This window comes from Panthera onca, chromosome B4 (genome assembly GCF_046562875.1).
Source record: "Panthera onca isolate mPanOnc1 chromosome B4, mPanOnc1 haplotype 2, whole genome shotgun sequence".
NCBI classification, from domain to species: Eukaryota; Metazoa; Chordata; class Mammalia; order Carnivora; family Felidae; genus Panthera; species Panthera onca.
The window spans coordinates 76560362-76580508 of NC_138345.1; the positions used below are offsets into that span (position 1 = coordinate 76560362).

The 20147-nt window shown below is 41.0% G+C and overlaps 1 protein-coding gene across 4 annotated transcripts in view; it reads right to left on the bottom strand.

Annotated features, from left to right (window-relative positions):
• Positions 1–20147, bottom strand: part of LIMA1 (LIM domain and actin binding 1) — an 85043-nt gene that overhangs the window by 4178 nt on the left and 60718 nt on the right. Inside the window, exons 5-10 of one of the 4 annotated variants that reach the window (XM_060657660.3) lie at positions 18488–18575; positions 16863–17011; positions 13977–14084; positions 8920–8977; positions 7304–7416; positions 216–349 (exon numbers count right to left, since the gene is read on the bottom strand). In XM_060657660.3, coding sequence (XP_060513643.1) covers positions 216–349; positions 7304–7416; positions 8920–8977; positions 13977–14084; positions 16863–17011; positions 18488–18575 — 650 coding nt within the window. The remainder of the gene's footprint in view (positions 1–215; positions 350–7303; positions 7417–8919; positions 8978–13976; positions 14085–16862; positions 17012–18487; positions 18576–20147) is intronic. The other 3 variants (XM_060657661.3, XM_060657658.3, XM_060657657.3) reach the window with 3 other exon arrangements.

Consider the following 20147-nt stretch of genomic DNA (forward strand, 5'->3'; position numbering starts at 1 on the left):
GCTCCATGTAAATTAAAATATCAATGTACTAAGATGTTCCAAACACCACTATCATTTGATATGAAATACTTGTCACTAAATGATACTTTTTATGTTTTTCAAGGGCTTTCAACAGCGTGCTCTTGGTATAACAGCTTTTAGCACCAGTGCTCTAAAAGCCAAACATGCCCTCCGGAGGTCCAACTGTACAGAGATAGCTGATTTGGTTGGCTTACCTAAGTTTGTTGTTGCAATAGGAGCACCGGAAGCAACTGATGTGAAACACCTGCTGGTTGGCTAAGAGACGCTCCATCGGGTAGACTGTCTTCTGACATTCCACACAAGTCTCTCTTGCAGGTGCCTGAAACTTCTAGGAAAAGGAAAAGGACAGCTTTAACAAGCACCGGCCAAGATGAGTTAGTGCTCTGCTGAGAGGCACCCTGCTTTTACTTTGTTAGCTAAAGGCTCCCTTACCTGTCAATTCTCACAGGAACACTAAGCCTGTTATGATTCTCTTAAAGAGTTCTCTTTAAGGCCAGGAAGCACTCCTGAATTCCTTTCCCCAACTGCCTGGCTGCCCCAAGTGTAGCTGCCACCAAGGACAGGTGGAGCTAGGGCTGGACTGCAGAGAGAGGCTTAGACAAGCCACCACATACACACAAAAGCACATAAAAAATGTTTCCACAGACAGGAAACTAGGAGAAAATGTCATCACACACAGAAGTTTATTTGATTCAAGTGCCTGGTAAAAGCAGGACAGACTTTTGTAAGATTCTGAAGGGGATAAATTTAAAGGAGAGGAAGAGCATTTAACTTTGGGGATGAGGAAAAGACAATTTTATAAAGTATCTTTTAGTCCCCTCTGCTTATACTCTTAATTTGGCATATTATTTTACCCACTAGGCATAATATTTTGAAGTAAGTCAAAGCTGACAGATAAATGTAATAATTTTAAAGAGACAAACTATTTTATTAGGACACCCAGAAGACAGCACAGCCCAACAAAGCTAGAATCTTCTCAGAAACCAATGGAGAAGGGCGCCTGGCTGGCTCAGTATGGAGAACTTGCCACTCTTGATCTCAGGGTTATGAGTTAGAGCTCCACGCTGGGCATGGAGCCTACTTAAAAACAAAAACAAAACAACTCAGTGGAGAATAAAACTATTGTAATGGGGAATGAAAGGTCATAATAGACTAGGAATTCATGAACTGCCTATAAAGTGTGGAATAAAAGTGAGGTGAGCACAGGTGTTCTAGCTGGTACTACCAATCCTAAATAACACCAAATAGTTGGTATTCCAGCATTGATGAAAGCCAGAATTACCAAACTGCAAGTTTTTACACAAGAAATGGTAACATGGCCACCAGGGGTGGGGGGTAAGAAGTCTCTAGGTATATGTAAATAACTCTTACCCCAAGAGAAACACCTTATCCAGCAAATGCAGAAGCAGCTTAGGTGGCCAGGAAGCTCTCAGTAGACACCTGGGGAAGGCTTTGCTGCTAAGACCCGGGTGGTGGTAAATAACATAAATTAGTCCCGAGGTCCAGGACCTGAATAGTTAAGATAAGCCTAAAAATAAACCAGGTCATGGGCAAGACAGAATTTTCATTACAAAAACCCGAAAATAGTCCCATAAAAAAAAATCAGACTGCTGGCTCACTTGCTATATGATTCACCAGGAAGTAAAGCAAAAAATAGGAATAGTTTTCCAAGTAGATTTGAATAGGAAACAAAAGTAGAAAATGGACTAAAAAATGGCCATAAAGGGAAAGCTCTATAAAAGGGAGTTTATTAGAGTTTAGTGGTAAACTCCCAAACAGCACCAAGGGATTTAAGAATGAAGGAAGAGAACTGAGTGGAAATGGCTTATCAACAGCCCTCTTCCATTCCTAAGGTTAGAGTCCTAAAAAGAAAAACTGTAATAATTAAAGACAGGTTCAACCTAGTTTACCAAGTGTAGGGGAGGTATTTAAATATGATCAAATGTTATTGTAATTGAATGCTGTTGGAAGTAATTAGGGCATTGTTTGGAGCTCAAATTTCTTTTTTTTTTTTTTAATGTTTATTTATGTTTAGAGAGAGAGACAGGGAGACAGAGCATCATGGGGGAGGGGCACAGAGAGAGGGAGGCACAGAATCTGAAGCAGACTCCAGGCTCTGAGCTGTCAGCACAGAGCCCGATGCGGGGCTCGAACTCATGAACCCGCGAGATCATGAGCTGAGCCAAAGTCGGATGCTTAACCAACTGAGCCACGCCCCAGAGTTCAGAATTCTTATATGACCACTTCTAACAAGACAGGACTAAGTGGAGATGTCATTGCATAGTTTTAATTGGGTTTTCTTCGAAAAGAACTAGGTCCTTGTCTAGCAAGCAGGAAATACGTTAAAATGCAAAATAAAATTTGGGTATCATAGTACAGTTGATGGCATTGGAGAGATCCTGTACAGATCACTGTTCACATAATGTAAAAGTAATCGGCCCAATGTATTTATTTATCAGATTAAAAATCTTTTTCAGCTGCAGGGGGACTTCTGTATTTTTAACACTTGACTTAGAACAGTATTCATACTGGTCAGTAACGACAGAGCAGAGGACGGGAATTTCACACGGTGCAAGGGGAGACGGGCATTATTTAGTCTGCTAATGGGGAACGAAGACCTACAGAGCACTCCTCCATTACAAACATACAGAGAACACACTGTAGGAGGGTGCGGCCCAGTGAACAGAAAGGAAAACCTGAGAGAAAGCTGAAAGCTGAGCTCACGTTAGGAGGAAAGTGGAAGGCAGGAGCAGAAATTAGGTACCGGAGCAGGAAGCAGAAGCTGGAAGAGACAAACAGGAACCTTCAATGAATACACAGCATTTGGAGTGCCCTGGAGCGCTTTACCGCAGCTGAGCTGAAACTCAGGTGCAGGCTCCGATCCAAGAATAAGACCATGTTTGCTTTCTTTTTCAAGTATTTCTACTAATTGTGGCTAAATCAGCCTCACTCATATCTACCTGAGGCTGGAACATGTCCCAGCTCAGGAGAAAGAGCTCTTCTGAGCCTTCACCCACACGAGGAGTGTCTCATTAACAATTCTTTAGTGTCTTACCACCTCCCACACCTGACCCACAATGGCTCTCTCCTGAATGGGGCCTTCGCCCACACAACTGAAAGGCCATCCTCCTTCTCCTCAACATCAAATTAATAGACTGCTAGCCCAAACATCTGACTAACCACAAACTCCTAACTAGCCAGACCTATCAGAGTCCCATTATTCCCATCCAGCTTTTTACACAGACCCTTTGCAACAGTATTTAATGTTTATGTGGCAGCTGCCCGAGGGCCTCAGAGTTTCATAAAGTCAAGAGGATCCCAACTTGGTAACATGCCAAATCAGAGTGGCTGTGTCTGTGCCTTCCCTTTACTTCCTCTGTCCTGGGCTCTCAGCCACTTTTCTGTAATTGCCCCCATGTCTATTCAGACAACAGGAAGCACAGTCAGTGCCCAAAAATCTCCACCATTATGGTAGGCCTGGCATACATCCTGCCCATGCCTCCATGGCATGCTTGGACCTGGCGCAGCCACATTTTAAAATGCTGCCAGCATCAGAACGTTAGACAGTTTTTAATCTTTTATATATTTTTCAGTTAGTAAGATATTTTTCATCTCTCCTCCCTCACTCTTTTTCACATGTAGAAACTGCAGCACCAGAACGTCAGGTGCCTTATCAAGGCTCACATGGTCAGTAGCAGACTTAAAATTAAAACTTGGAACTCCCGACTCACAAACCAAGAGAGCACTTTCTAAATTATCCTGGAATGTTAATTTTCCATAACTAAAGGAAACTCCTTGGGGATGAGAGCAGATGCTAACCCAAATGAAAATAATCTCACTTGAGCATTTGGAACAAAGTACTTTGTTCAAACTACTTCCTCCCTTTGTTTCGAATTAAAATATGTAGATAACATCTTCGGGATATTCAGGAATGAATGAGGAATACATACATAATTGATGTTCATAAACACTGTCACGTCTTTCCCATATGACAGGTCTTACAGGCCTGCTGTTGGTCAGCACCTACTTAAAGCTACTTTTCCAATAAATTGCTACATTTGCATTCTTTCACCCTCTTGCCTTACGTCTATGTTTCAGCCCAATGAAAGCTCTAGTTGGGACATGATATCTATGTAATGCACATAATATATAGAGAGAGAGGGGGTAGCTGGCAACAAGCAGTAAAGCTAACTAACCTTTGGATGTGGTGAAGTCAGAAGAAAAGTCTGTATTGATGTCAGGCTGCCATTCCTCAGAAAACCACAAAATGCCTTTCATTCCCTCCTTTCCAATCTGTGCAAAACATCTAGGTAATTAAACTGAAATTCTTCGCATACAGTAAATGGTTGGGCCAGCTCTGTGCAGCCTTGGCCCTTTCCCTGGCTTTCTGTGAAACTCTTTTTGACAGCATTCTGGAGATACTCACATCTTAGATTGCTTTACATATAGAGGACAGGTTAGTGTTCTGATAAAGCAGTAATAACATAGATAGTAAATAAATAAATAAATAAATAAATAAAGATTCTAGATGACCTTCTAGCATAATTCTGATAGCTTTGCAAAATAGCATAAAACCTCCTACCCTGTCCAGAGAGGAAGGGACAGCTGACAGGGCACAGAGGGGGTGCAAAGTGTGTGTCCTCTCATGCAGTCTGCCATCTTTTCTCTCCACATCCATCAGCAGCGAGGAAGCCTTGTCTGTCCTAATGAGGGCAAGGGGGTGTTCCCACGGCTGGTCACATCTCCTTGCCTTTTCCTATCCTCCTTTCTGGAAACATTTAAGGGACAACTTCTTTCAGGGGAAGGACATAAACCCCAAGAGACCTCTGGGTCTCTTGAGTAGAAAAGTCCTGATCCTTCCCCCAGGGTCCACTGAGCTCTGCTCCCAGAACACCTCTTTCGAGAATGAACCTGCAACTTGAATTTCATCGGCACCAAGTCCCACCGACTGAGCTATACGGCCAGTGTCCAAAATATACAAATAAAACTCATACTTGTAAAGACTAGTATCAACTTTTTTTTTTACTTTATCAAGCTAAAGTTTGAAATGAATTTCTACCTTAGATACCCTATTTTCAATAATAGACAAGCACTAAGGAACAGTTTTTCCAGGATGTGTGGGACCTAAAAATCTATTCTGAGTGAGCAAATTTATTCTTAGCTGTATGTAATTTCCCCAAGTGCAGAAACAACTTCTGTTGCATAGTCTACTACCACGACACCAATTACATCAGTAGGTCTTACCTATAGACACTAAAGTGTGTGTGTGTGTGTGTGTGTGTGTGTGTGTGTGTGTGTCTGTGTCTGTACTTGCCTTCAGAATGTAATGGATAAATCTGAGGAAGAGAAAATAAACTATCCTTCAATAATAGTGGAGATGTGATTGAGTCCCATCTGTATCCCACACCATAATCCTTTGAGCTCTGGACCACAGGCAAACACAGGGAACCAGGTCAATTTACTCCAGTCTTTACACAATACTCAAAACCTGAGGTGTATGTCTGGTGAAAGCATGCCTGTCTGCATTCTACTGCTGAGTAACCAGAGGAAGCAGTCATGGGTCTAGGGCAGGTGCACAGGGGGCTTCATCTCCACCTCCTCTTGTCCCTGGTTATGCTGGGAGGGACCCAAGTGAGGTGCACTCTGTCACTCATCACTCAGCAGCTCAGATCCTGGAGCCTGCATCAAGAAGGGACCTCAAAAGTCCAACCCAGTACCAGGAGGTCTGACCTAGCAGTTGAGGGAGGGAAACAAGACTGGGTTGAGAATTCAAATACACTCAAGAACAGATTTTAGTTCTTAGATAAGCCACGGAATTTTCCTAGTCCCTAAGTCCATTGTTAAGTCAGATTTGTTGGCTGTTCTTGATTCAGAACCCCAACCCAAGGACTCAAATCCGGGCAGGGTTGCTGTCGGAAAATAAATTAACCCCATGGCATTTGCTACTTTGTTGGACTCCAGATACCGGACAAAGGAAGTACTGATAACAGCGTGAGCTGGTCTTTAAGGTCAGAAGAGGGAGTCGTATTGAATACATGTGCAGCTCTATCACCGTCACTCCATTTTTCCTCCCTTTACTTGCGTTCTCTTATTACTTTCTTCACCTTTTGCTCCTTTTCAACAAACTTCACTCTCCTCATAAATCTCAGCTTCCCCTAAAATTTTCATTTACATTCTTCACCGCCCCCCCTTCCCTTTTTCAACTCACCCTTTAAATCCCGGATTCTCTGCTTCCTTCTTTTTGTTGCAAACCTTCACCTATGTCCACTTTTCATCCTTTTTTGTGCACTAGAACTTTCATCAAGGAACCAGTCATGCCCACAGTTGAGAGATACCCACAGGGCTGATGCCAGTTACATACCATCTTAACACTAATTCGACCTACTGAGTTTCTTTCAAATGTTAAAACTTTCTAAACAAAACCAGGCTACTGAAGAGAGCGCCAGAGGAGAAAGACACTAAAGAAGTGTGGGTATGTTTGGTTATTAATCCAAATGGCTACATTAGCACCACATCAGCAAAGCATTCCATTAAAACAAGTCAGGTAATAAAGCCTAAGGTAGGTGTTGGGTATTTTTTTTTCTTAAACTTTATTTTTATGAGAGTATATATTTGTTCACAGAAAGGGAGAAGACTGTTTTTAAAAACTGGTGAATAAAAGGCAGCCACAGTTTAAGTAGTCTAGTAAAGTTTTCTTAGGATAAAAAAGTCTGTACATTCCTTAACACCTAATATTATACACCCTAGTATAAGTGTTACTCGAATGCCCATTTTTATAGCAAATGGGCTGGCCAACCCCCACTGCGATGAACACATTCTTTAAATAAGTTAACCACTAATCATGTTATGGTCAAGTTCTTCAGACCAGGGAGCCACTAACTTTAAGTTGACATGCACGTTCCCACCCAATGAGCTGATTTAGTTTAACAGATTTCTTGAGTTTCCCAATTTGTGGTCTTTTACCCCTTCACAGATTTATGAACTTTGGGCATTTTTTTCCCTCAAAAAACATAATTTTAACTTTGGGTTTCCTTAAAACTTTCATGAATTTTCCATATTTCAAACTGAAAGCTATTAGTGAACCTCTCCCCTCCTGGCTCAAACATTTGAGCAGAAAAAACAAGATTTCCAGGGAAAGTGATTGGCATAAGTAAGCCCTTATTTGGTGTTTTTATCCCCAGGAAAGCAAAAATAAGTTATAATGAACATAAATGGTATAAAGTGCAATGAGCTCTACCAGTAAGCCAATGTCTAAAGGCTCAGAGAGAAATTGCCATCATACCTTCAATGCTTTGGGAGGAGAACTCTCAGAGAGGCTGGAGGCTCTGGCATCTGGATTTAGTGGCTTGGGCTGGACAGGCTGCTGGACCTCACTCTTAACCAGGAAGTTACCTGCTTGAGTTTCAAAAGGAAGAAATTTTATAGCACCTCTTGGCAAGTCTCAGAAATGGTTCCTCTCCAAAGCAAAGTTTTGTCACCACTACAGGACAGGTCCTTTCAACGCCAGGAGATACACAGCTTTTCTAATGCTAAAAGCTTTGCTCTTAGACTCTGAGCTGGGAGGCTTTCTCACCCTTAGCCACACACAGCAGAAATCCAAATCACCAGATCTGAAGAACTTTCTGCCAGCCCCCCTCCCCACCCCCCCACCGTGGGATGTCATATTTAAAGGCTGTTTGTAGACATTGATGGCTTTCCTGGTAGTCAGCCCCCCCCAATAACTCCTTCTGGAGTTGGGAAAATGAAGGGATGTGAGGGTAGAAATTTCATATCATGTGCATGTGCACACGTGTGTGTGTATGTGTGTGCGTGTGTGTGTAATCTGACAGTCTTTTTAGTCAATCCTATAGCAGCCATCCATGGATGAAGATTATGGAAAAAGGCTCTATGAGGTTTTTTTTTTTCCATAATCATTGATGTGTCACCTGGATAAGTTAATTTCCTGCTAATATATTAACTGCGGAAAACTCTGAACAGGCACAGAAAAATACTATTAAGGAACCATAAGAGAATTCCTTAAAATCTAGAGTTAAGTCAATAAAGTACTAAAAGACTTAGGCTTATTTTTCAAATGTTTTGCAAACCTAGGCAAAACTCAGAAAAATTTCTAGTCCAACCAAAATGCCTGCAAAAGGAATGTTCCTGGATTCAAGCAGCAAATTTCTCTCTGAAATTTTTTGAGGTAGGATTTACTAGAGATTTGTTTAGCTCATATTTCTACTTTAGTCGCTGAGTTTTCAATGTCTAGTAAAGTCATTATCCTGGGGGAAGCTAGAAATCCATAAATATTTTTAAAAATACACTGAAAATCAGAATCAAATGTGGATAGAGTAAGGAAAAAAAAAAAAAGAAATGTTTTTGTCCTTGGGAGAGGTGAGGCTCAAAATGACTCTAAAATAGGATGAAAAGGTGATAAAAATTCAGCACCAGCAGGAAAATCTCTATAATCTAGCTAGAGGGTGGAATATGGTACACATTTAGATAAGCAGGGGAAGATATGTTTAAAAGGTTACTCAAATATCAATTCTTTATCCTTGTAAATGAATAAAATCCTTCTTGGCCAAACTCCTATTAAAATGAAACTTCAAAATTAGTTTTTGCAGCTTTAACCCTGAAAAGATTTGATGCAAAAGGTAGGATAAGTTCAATGAGAGAAGCACCAAAAGTATTCAGTTTGCCTCAAGTTAATCATATCGAATTTAACTTCTCCCTAAGCCATGAAATGTGTGAAGGGTAGGCAAGCACCAGTCCTTGAAACCAAATGAAAGATTTGATCAGCTAAATTACTGGATTTAATATATCACATTCTCAGCACTGACAGCATTGGAGACATCCCCGGACCAAATACAGAACACAGAATAAGAACCTCATCCTCCAGATCTGAGAACAAATGCTTACGGGAGTCATCTTCAGCAGGGGTGGGACGGATTGCCAGGCTATTCTCAGTTGCAGAAACCTACAAAAAGGGTGGAGGGGGGATTAAGAATCACATTAAAAATAAAAGAGCAAACTGCTGTTAATGCCATAAAAACCTGCTGACTCTAGTCAGTCACTGGCTGCCTGGGGGAAATAACGGGCCTCAGAACAGCTGAGCATTTAAACAAGAGGCAGCAAAATGTCTTTTATGAGGATATTAACATGCCTCTCAATTACAGAGTAACGGGAGAAACAGACTGCACTCAACTGCCAAGCGTGCATCATCTCCCTTTATAAAAGAACTTCTAAACCACATCTTTCTACTGTCAAAAAAAAAAAAAAAAAAAAAAAGGGCAAAACAAAACCCTCTATCAGAGAGAATAAAGCTTCTCACCATATAACTATAACTCACTCCAAGCCAAGATGGAGTCTTTACATTAGGAACTATTCTTATTCTTTTATCTTCCTAATTGCTAATTTCCCAACCAGATACATTCAGCTGAAACAAGCTTGCCAGTACAGAAGACATTTTGATAGCTAAACAACAAATTTACCTAAAACCAACCTCTGGTATTCTCTTCAAGGTTAGTTTTCCTTTTTGTTGTTGTTGTTTTTTCATGTTTATTTTAGAGAGAGAGACCAAGTGAGGAGTGAGAGTGGGGGAAGGGCAGAGAGAGAGGGAGACACAGAGTCCGTCCAGGCTCTGAGCTGTCAGCACAGAGCCCGACACAGAGATCGAACCCACAAACTGTGAGATCGCGACCTGAGCCAAAGTCGGACGCTTTACCGACTGAGGCACCTGGGCGCCCCTTCCTTCTAAATCCCAGTTTCAAAACAGCAGAGTGTTTAACAAAATGGCAGATCTTGTGCATAGGTACAGATCTCTTCCCAGGAAGCCATCAAATTTAAATAAAAACTTTCTGTGAGCTCTCCCTCTCCTTTCTGGTGTCCCAGGCCTTCTGGTATCCTCCTTCACACCCAAAATCACGAAGGGCCAATAGGTGACCAATGTGGAGTCTGCCTGTAACAGTCTTTCATTCAGATATCAGGGATTTTATGGGCAATGCTGAGTGTTTCTATTGAATAAATTTACAATGCAGATTGAGTCATTGGCTGAATGCACCTGAATTTATAGCAAGGTTGTTTTTTCTCATTACTCTGTTTTCATTACAGAAATTCTGACATGGGATAGAACAAACTGCTGTAATAACAGCTAACATTTACTGAGCATTTAGTATGTGCCAGGTATTGGAATAATCACCTTACATGCATTATGTCATTTAATGATAATGAAAGAAACTAAAAGCTCTTCAATTCCTGTTAATTAGTAGGTGCGTCCATCTCAGGATGCTCTTCTCTCACCTCTAATTTTGGTCACCTTGAACGTGCAGGGTAAAGTCAATGCCAATCATGACATCATTGCACATGCCCAACCAGCTGACTTCACTACAGGAACAGCCAGGAGAGAGCATGTGAGATTTCTGCTCAAACATTTCATTAAAGAGAAGCACAGATTTGATCACAAGAGGACAAAGGGAAGAACAATACCTTGACATAATATTCTATTTCAGACAAGTGCACCTAGTGTCCTTTTTTAACAAGCTGATGTTCCAATCGTTCTTAGGTATTGGTTAACAAAAGCTGGGCGAACAGCTGAAAGGTAAGCAAGGCTCTGAAAAATGTTATGAATTTGCCATTGGTTTATGGGTTTATGAACCTGCAGTGCGGTACGTGAAGATTATGTACTACTGTCTTTATCTCCTTTCCTTCCCACCCACTCCTCAATTCATGGTTTAGTTGCACTGATGCCTTTTAGGCTATAATTAAAATGTTTTGATCCTCCAGTTCGACTCAGAGTTCCAGTTTCAAATCAGTGTGAAGACCGTCAAGAAGGAAACACAAAATCAGATTAGGGACAATCCAAGCATTATTTTCCAGACGACCATTTCTCAAACTATATGTTCCTAGGGTAGATGGGGGGATTTCAATGCTGGGAATATTTTTCTCTTAAAATTTTTTTTTAAGTTTATTTATTTTGAGAAAGAGAGAGAAAGAGCAAGTAGGAGAGCAGAAGAGAGAGAGAATCCCAAGCAGGCTCCATGCTGGGCATGGAGCCCAACTAAGGAGTCGATCCCAGGAGTGTGAGATCATGACCTGAGCCGAAATCAAGAGTATGCCACTCAACCCACTGAGCCACCCAGGCATCCTTTAAATTTCTTTTTTATAGTATGTAACATTTTAACTCAGTTCATCTTCTTCTTTTTTTTTTTTTTTTTAAAGATTTTACTTTTAAGTAATGTGTACACCCAACGTGGGGCTTGAACTCACGACCCTGAGATAAAGACCTGAGATCAAGGAGCACCTGGGTGGCTCAGTCAGTTAAGCATCTGACTTCGGCTTAGGCCATGATCTCATAGTTTGTGAGTTTGAGACTGTACTGGGCTTTGCACTGACAGTGTGGAGCCTGCTTGGGATTCTCTCCCTCTCTCTCTCTCCCTCCTCTGCTCATGCTTGCTCTTGCTCTCTCTCTCTCAAAACAAACTTAAAAAAAACAATTAAAAGACCTGAGATCAAGGGTCAGATGCTTAAACGATTGAGCCACCCAAATGCCACAACTCAGTTATTCTTAAAACATAATCTCCCACTTAAAAATGGGAAAACCAGGTAGTCTAATAAGAGAACTCATTTGATACATGGCATGGGACTCATGGGACTAATGCATGAGCCCACTGTTGCAAGGACATGTGTAATTTACTGGATTTTATGATTATGAAATACACTACTGCTAAGTATTCTGTCTTACTATTTCAAAATACATTTGCAATATGTTTTTGTCAAATAAAGTGATTTAATTTTTCTAATTTATTTCTCATTTTATCATATGATTCATATTTTGTAGCCATTAATCTGAGACCATTTTCCTGTGCACCTACTTAGTGTGTTTCACAAGTTTCTGTTGGTGTTCTGTCAATACATCACACTTTTTTTTTTTTTTTTTTTTTTTTTTTAACGTTTATTTATTTTTGAGACAGAGAGAGACAGAGCATGAACAGGGGAGGGGCAGAGAGAGAGGGAGACACAGAATCTGAAACAGGCTCCAGGCTCCGAGCTGTCAGCACAGAGCCCGACGCGGGGCTCGAACTCACGGACCGCGAGATCGTGACCTGAGCCGAAGTTGGCCGCTTAACCGACTGAGCCACCCAGGCGCCCCAATACATCACACTTTTAAAAAAAAATGTTTATTCATTTTTGAGAGAGAGCGCAAGTGGGGGAGGGGCGGTGCAGAGAAACGGAGACACAGAATCTGAAGTAGGCTCCAGGCTCTGAGCTGTCAGCACATAGCCCAATGCAGGGCTCCAACTCACGACCTGGGCCAAAGTCAGACACTTAACTGACTGAGCCACCCAGGCACCCCAGTACATGAAACTTTTTTTTTTAATGTTTATTCATTTCTGAGAGAGAGAGAGACAGACAGAGTGCGAGCAGAGGAGGGGCAGAGAGAGAGGGAGGCACAGAATCTGAAGCGGGCTCCAGGCTCTGAGCTGTCAGCACAGAGCTGGACGTGGGGCTCGAACCCACGAACTGTAAGATCATGACCTGAGCCAAAGTCGGACACCCAACCGACTGAGCCACTCAGGTGCCCCACATCAAACTTTTTAAAGTCTCTTATAGTCAAATAAATTTGAGAACTATTGCTCTTAATCCATTTTAATGATCTCTTCACCTTTTGGAAGAATGGCCTCAAGGTTATCAATATGTGTAACAGAAACAATGATTTTTCTCCTAAAATTAATCACTGTAATATATTTAAAAGCTCTTTCTCCTCATCTAACTTAACATTTGACATTGACCAAAAGCCAAAAGAAATTGGGTAATGGATTGGCAGAGAAAATTATAAATTCACCTGATATAATGTTGTGACTTACTCCGACCAAGCCATTCATCTAATGATGGCTGCATAAAATGCAAATATGATTTGCTTAAAATCTTCCCGTCGTTTTCCACCTCTGCAGGACTCTTTCCAAAGTCTTAAGCTTGGCATATAGAGCTTTTTTTTTTTTTTTTTCCCTTTAGAACAGCTTTATTTATTTATTTTTTTTAATATATGAAATTTATTGTCAAATTGGTTTCCATACAACACCCAGTGCTCATTCCAAAAGGTGCCCTCCTCAATACCCATCACCCACCCTCCCCTCCCTCCCACCCCCCATCAACCCTCAGTTTGTTCTCAGTGGCATATAGAGCTTTTTAAGACCTGCCCTGGCTCTCCCTCCATTTGTCTCTCCTTTACCTGCATGTGCCTTGTGTTCCAGCCAAGCCATCTTGGTTTGGAGCTCTGGTTTCCAAACCTCTGTTTGTGTCTGCCTGGAGTGCCCTTCTTATTCTTTACTTAGCCTTTCCCTTACTCACTTGGTCTCTTTCCACATATTCTTCAGGACTTGGCTCAGACATCACCTTCTTGAGGAAGTCGGGTTAAACGTCCTTAGTCTGAGCTTCCATGGCCCCACAGAGCCTTCTCACAACACTTACCATATTGCTTTTTAACAGCCAACCTGTTACTCGTCTCCTTTCTACTCTGTTAGCTTCCTTGCAGATAAAGACCACATGGAATGGTCTGCTCACACTGAGTTGCTAAGCTTAGTATTTCCTGTGCTTAGCATGGTGCCTAGCTTTCAAAATAGTTTGAGTGAAAGAATGAAATGGTCTTGCATAAAATGTGTTAAATTAAGAATACACAAATACTTTGAAGATAGGATCGCTAATCAAAACAGATTTTTTAAAATCACTTTAGCTCTACGCCATCTGAGCATTTGCTGAGCAAAAGAATTTTCCAGTGAAGGTTCATTATTTGGTCAGCTATAAGTTGCAGAGTTCCCCAACTAAAATTATGTGACCTGCAAAAATGACAATCTGTCCTGGCAGCTGTTACCAAATTCCCAGACACTCTGCAGCCTAGAGTTAGAGTTGTTTCTAATTTTAAGCATCTAATTTAGAACACATGCTTCCTTGGCAACTGGACATCAGACTCTTCAACCCACCTTTTCTCCAACCTGATGGGAGATGCAGACCTCAGGATCTGGGGGCACATTCTCCTTTTGCTCCAACTTATGAGTTTTTATTTCACCACCATTGGCTCTCAAGTCATTCTAGAAAATAAAAATAATCTGTGAGCTAAAATTAAAAATCTCACGATTCTACGCTCTTCATAGCACATCTATTAAATAAACTTGGAATGGTAAAAGAAAAGTTCTTTTAAGAGGCCTTGGGTCAAATCAACCCCCTAATTCTCACAAGCAAAACCCATTTACTAGTGAAATGACAAAAGCAGCTTTGTGGACACATACCTCGGAGTTAAATATTTGTACGCTAGTCTAAAACTGGATGCTCATTAGAATACAGACATATCAACACAGACACACACAGAAACCACCCCCAGCATACAGTTTTCTTGTGATTCACTCCTCTAGCAGCAGAGCTCGTGGGAATGCAAAGCTTGTGAGTTTTATCAGAAAAGACCATTCTGGAGCAGGGGAAAGGAAATGCCAAGTGCCAATAATTAAGAAAATATACTGACCATATATATAAATGCTCGGCCTGGAAAGAGAGACAGGGATGATGCATACATATAAAAACGGAGATTATATTTAATGATACCATAAAACAACCTTTTTTGTGAGACTTTCAAAAACATGCTTCTTTTTTGCATCAAAGTCATACATTGTACTAAAGACATACCTTATTCTACTTCTCAGAACAAAGCCTCAACATATAACAAGCAGGCATTAGCACTGTCATATGGAGTAAGCATAATCACATGTTTTTCCTTGCAAAGAACACTTGGGGCAAAATATTAAAATTAACTTTATCGACTAGATCCAAAGTTAACATAGTGGTAGATGAATACGGACATTTCCTAACCTTTAGTCTGCCACCTTTCTGAAAGGCTAGTACCTTTCTGTTGTTTGCGATTCTTTAGGCAGGGCGAGAAAACAAGCAATTTATGGCCTCGGGGCCAGTGAAGAGGGTGTGAGTGTGCTGGCTGAGGTGTGGGCTCCCAGACTAAGGGACGAGACTCTGGAGGAACATCTGTGAGGAGCTGGCGGCCAGAGCTGCAGAACACAACAGGCCAGCCCAAGGACTCATTTCTGACCCCCATCTCAAAGCCCTGCCTCCAGAATCACGGCCTGAGAGTGTGCGCCTAGTTACAGCCATCCTCTGTAAGGAGCCTGAGAAATTCTTTGGGGATGAGATAAAATGTACTTTTGACAAGAATTCCTAAAGGCTCTTAAAATTTACAGAGCAGGAGAACGGCAATGCATAAACTCTATTAGGAGTTAAAAAAAAAAAAAAAAGTCACAGAACAGGTTTTTCCACCTAGGGAGTCACCTGGTTGGAATGTTTGTAGCAGGAAGACTGAGAAGCAGCAGAATCTTGAAAGGAAGGACTTATGCTCCAAAGATCACCCATTTGCCCTATCTCCTACCCTGCCTTCTAAGTCTAATTTTGCTCATTTTCACACTCAGGGAATAATAATGAGCCTGTGGTGTTCCACTTTACTATCAAATTATGCACATCCTCTCTTCTAAAAACCACAGTGAAAAATCACGATGAAATTATTCGTTGTCCAGAGACAGAGTCCACGGGTAACTGCTACTAGAGAATGCATACTTAATAATATGAGGAAAAGAAGGCTCCACTCCTGGAATACATGTGATGATTTCTAATAGATACTAGTTTCGGTCTGCCCAGGAACAAGTAAAATTCAACGCTCTTCTTCGAACTTTGTTTAAAAAAAAAAAAAGGACACCAATAGGTTCATAGCTTGTATTTTTAAATCTTAGAAGGATCAAATGTTTGAAAGATACACATAAAATATACATATGTACGGTGTCTATAGGCGTGTGTATATATGAATAAATGGCATTTGAAAGGTAACTTCTGGTAAGCAGTTCTGTAGTGTCAGCTTGCCAATTAAGCCTAGGAAAGTTTAAAATGGAAAATCCTATTTAGAATAACAAATTTTGTGATTACTGAGCAAGCCATCTTGTTATTTCCCCCTCCCCTTTACTTATCTACTATACTATTTCTTTAGAAAATCATTACATCATAAGAGGTAAAGATTAAGTGCACCACATATTATATGATTCATTTATACAAAATGTGCAGAATAGTAAATCCATTGAAGACAGAAAGCAGGGGGAATTGGGAGTGACTATACAGATATGGGTTTCTTTTTGGGGTGATAGAAATATTCTGGAATTAGACAGTGATGATGAGTGTACAACATTAATGTTGAATATATCCTATATTTCTCTCCAGTATTCTCTCTTTCCTCAAAAACAAAAATGGGGCACCCGGGTGGCTCAGTCGGTTGAGCATCCGACTTTGGCTCAGGTCATGATCTCATGGTCTGTGGGTTCAAGCCCCACATCGGGCTCTGTGCTGACAGCTCAGAGCCTGGAGCCTGCTTCCGATCCTGTGTCTCCCTCTCTCTCTGCCTCTCCCCCACTTTCACTTTGTCTCACTCTGTCTCTCAAAAATAAATAAATGTAAAAAAAAAAAATTAAAAAAAAAACCAAAAGTAAGTGTTTCTGTTAAAACTAACAGATGACACTTTTTTAGCAACAACAGCAAGATTAAGTAGAAGAGACAGGAAAACTCTCAATATTACTGGATGATAACATCACACACACAAAAATGAGTGGGGTGGGAATAAGGCCTAGGAAAGCAAAGTCAGTATTAAAACACGGTAAGGATTTTGAATGAGGCTAGGGTAGGATTTACAAGAAAAGAGAATGGCTGGGGACCAGGGACGGAGCCAGGGCTCCAAGGTAGGGTCTGGGAGACATTTCTAGTTTCTGCGCTCAGTGACCATTTGCCAGATGAGGGAATGAACGAATGAATGAATGGTACAGAACACATACTGTGTAGTTGGTGGAACTACTTTGTTTGGAGACAGCTGCCTGGTACTTGGCCATTCGATCCTTTATGGAGGTTTCTGACAGGCGTGGTAAGTCCAGATTTCGCCTGCTCTCACTTTTCTCTGAGTTGAATGCAGAAGATGACAGTTGACCTGGAAGCATGCAAATAATGTGCTTTACAAGAAGATAAAACGTGATTTGAATGATTTTCAGATTCTAAATTTTGAGCTACCATAATTCTTTGTATTTTCTTTGTATTAAAAATACAAAGATGGGTACCTGGGTGGCTCAGTTGGTGAAGCATATGACTCTTGGTTTTGGCTCAAGTCATGATCTCAGGATCGTGGGATCAAGCCCACAGTGGGCTCTGTGCTGAGCATGGAGTCCCCTTAAGATTCTCTTTCTCTCTCTCTCTGCCCCTCTCTCCCTCTCCCCTCTCTCCCTTTGCTCCTCTCCTCTGCTTGTGCTCTCTCTCTCTCTCTCTAAAAAAAAAAAAGAAAAGTACAAAGAAGTGGGCGGGGGTGGGGGGGTGGGGGGGAGGCGCCTGGCTGGCTCAATAGGTAAAGCATGTGGCTCTTGATCTCAGGGTCATGAGTTCAAGGCCCAAATTGGGCATGGAGCCTACTTTAAAAAAAAAAAAAAAAAAAAAAAGGTACAAAGGAAATCAGGAATAAAACTGTCATTTACCAGGTAATATTTACTCACTTTCCCAACATTTAAAAGGAGAACCCTTACCATAACTGAGTATTGTATATTTAAACATTTTGACTTATTTAACATTGGAAAAAGATCTCAATGCCATTTTAATTTGCATTTTTTTATCAGGAGGCTGATAATTTGCCTGTTAATTTTTTCTTTTGTGAAGTGCTTGTAAATGCCCCTTTCAAAACATAGTAATTATGCTCTCAAGGCATTCTGTTACTACCAGTAATATAAGATAACCAATCTTTTTCATTTTTTTTTATTTTAGAGAGAGAGAGCACAAGTGGGAGAGAGGGGCAGAGAGAGAGAGAAAGAGAGAGGAGATAGAATCTTAAGCAGGCTGCACACACAGCGTGGAGCCCGACACGGGGCTTGATTCCCCTGGGATCATGACCGAAGCTGAAATCAAGAGTCAGATACTTAAATGACTGAGATGCCCACGTGCCCCAGGATAACCAATCTTGACAGAGGGAACTGCCCATCCATGGCAGCCCTCAAGCCCCAGATGCCCATGAAGCCAAAACTGCTGGCATTATTTGCCTTGTAATCCCACAAGGGTACCCCTTGGCTTTCACAAATAGACTTCCTTTAAAAAAACTTTTTTTAATGTGTTTAATTTTGAGAGAGACAGAGAGAGACAGAGTGCAAATGAGGGAGGAACAGAGAGAGAGGGAGACACAGACTCTGAAGCAGGCTCCAGCTCTGACCTGCCAGCACAGAGCCTGAAGCGGGGCTTGAACCCACTAACCAAGAGATCATGACCTGAGCTGAAGTTGGACATTCAACCAATGGAGCCACCCAGGCACCCCACAGACTTCCTTTTAATTTGTGCCACTCTTCTCTAAAAGCTTTGAGCATGAGACCAAAAGGTATAGCTACTTATGAGTATTTCCTAGGGAACTTCACATACATGGAACTCTGCTTACCTGGGCCTATTTCCAAATCATCCAGAGAATAGCTGTTTTCAGAGATCCTCCTTCCACCTGCACTACGGCTTTGGGTCCGAAGAATCTGCTTGGAAAACAAAACCCAGCAATAAGGTTTACATAGGAGACAGGAAATCTTGATGAATGTTCAGAAAAGAGGTCTGCAAATCTCTTTTATTAACAAAATCCACAAGGAATTAGATTTTACATTTGTTTTTACTTTCCACAGAATGTGGTTTTAGCATTATAAATATGAAGCAGTACATATTCACAGGTGCCCAGGGAAAAATAAGTAACTGTATATAGGTAATTCTCTCTGGTAATCATCACTGCCTAATCAGCTTAACCAGAAAACTTAGTAATTTAAACAGTCATGGAGGTGAATCCTCATGCCCCAGATGATACTGACATGTCTCCCAAACTGCTAAGTCCGGATCGATGGCTGTTACCTGCTCTTTGTTTCCCCTCTCCCTCCCACTTTATCCTTGCTGTTGCTGCCTTGGTTCCCGTCGTCATCTTTTCCTTGGACGGAAAAGATGCATTACATTTCTAATTGCATTACATTTCTAATCAGTTCTTCTATACCTTCCAATCAAGTCTGTATGATGCTGCCATTATCCCAAGTCATAGAAAGTAATTATCCCCCAATATAAATCTATATCACTCCCTTGTTCAAAATTCTTTAAAAATTCCTAATCACTCCTTACATTAAATCTAAAGTGCTTAGTATGTCACAGAAGACCCATTCTACATCTGGTCCCTACCTACCTACCTTCTCTGAGTATTCCCTTCCTCACTCTTTACCCTCCAGGAAAAGCAAACTGCTGTGAGGTCCATATTATACATGAATTCCCTTCTCCCATTACCCTTTTGTCCCTCTGGTTGTCTGTTCCTTCAAGATTCGGAGGAGGCTGAGCAACCTTCTCTCTGTGAAGTACACCTTATCTCTCCTACCTAAATCTAAGTTGCCCTCCCTCTGTTTCTAAGGTCCCTGGCCACACTTCCATTACAACGTTTATTGTGTGTCCCTGGTAGAGACCATGTTTTTTGTTTTTTAAATGGAAAAGTGGGTGGTACAGATTTTTTTAATACGTTATTTTGTGATTCCTATAAATTACTACATTTATATCTCTCACATCTAGGGTAGATCTCTAATTAAAGTTACAAATGATAATTTTTAAGCCTGGAAAAGTAACTCAAGAGAAAGCCATTTAGTGTCACAGAATGTTCCCAGACATAGTACACAGAGGGTATGTCATGTTTATTCAGCTTGTAATGAGAGCCTTCAACCAGATCCTATCATTCAAATCTCAACTTATTTCCAGATAACTTGAAGTAGGAAAGATATCTGAAATCTGGTATGACAGGAGATAAGAGTAAAACACTTAGCACTCTTCTGAATTCAACATTAGTAAATCGCTATTAAACCTTTACATTCAATGGGCTAATCAAGTCAACAGTAAAGTTTGAGACTGTGAACTATCATTTTTTCAATCCTCCCCCACCTCTACTGAGACAGAAAACATGCCGCTTCAGAAATCAGAGCCACAGGCTGGTTTGTTTGTACCACAGCAATGACAATAGTTTCTTGTAAATTCAATATACACTTAATATCATTTATTTTCAGTCGGCTTTGCTATTAACATTATGAATTGATAAA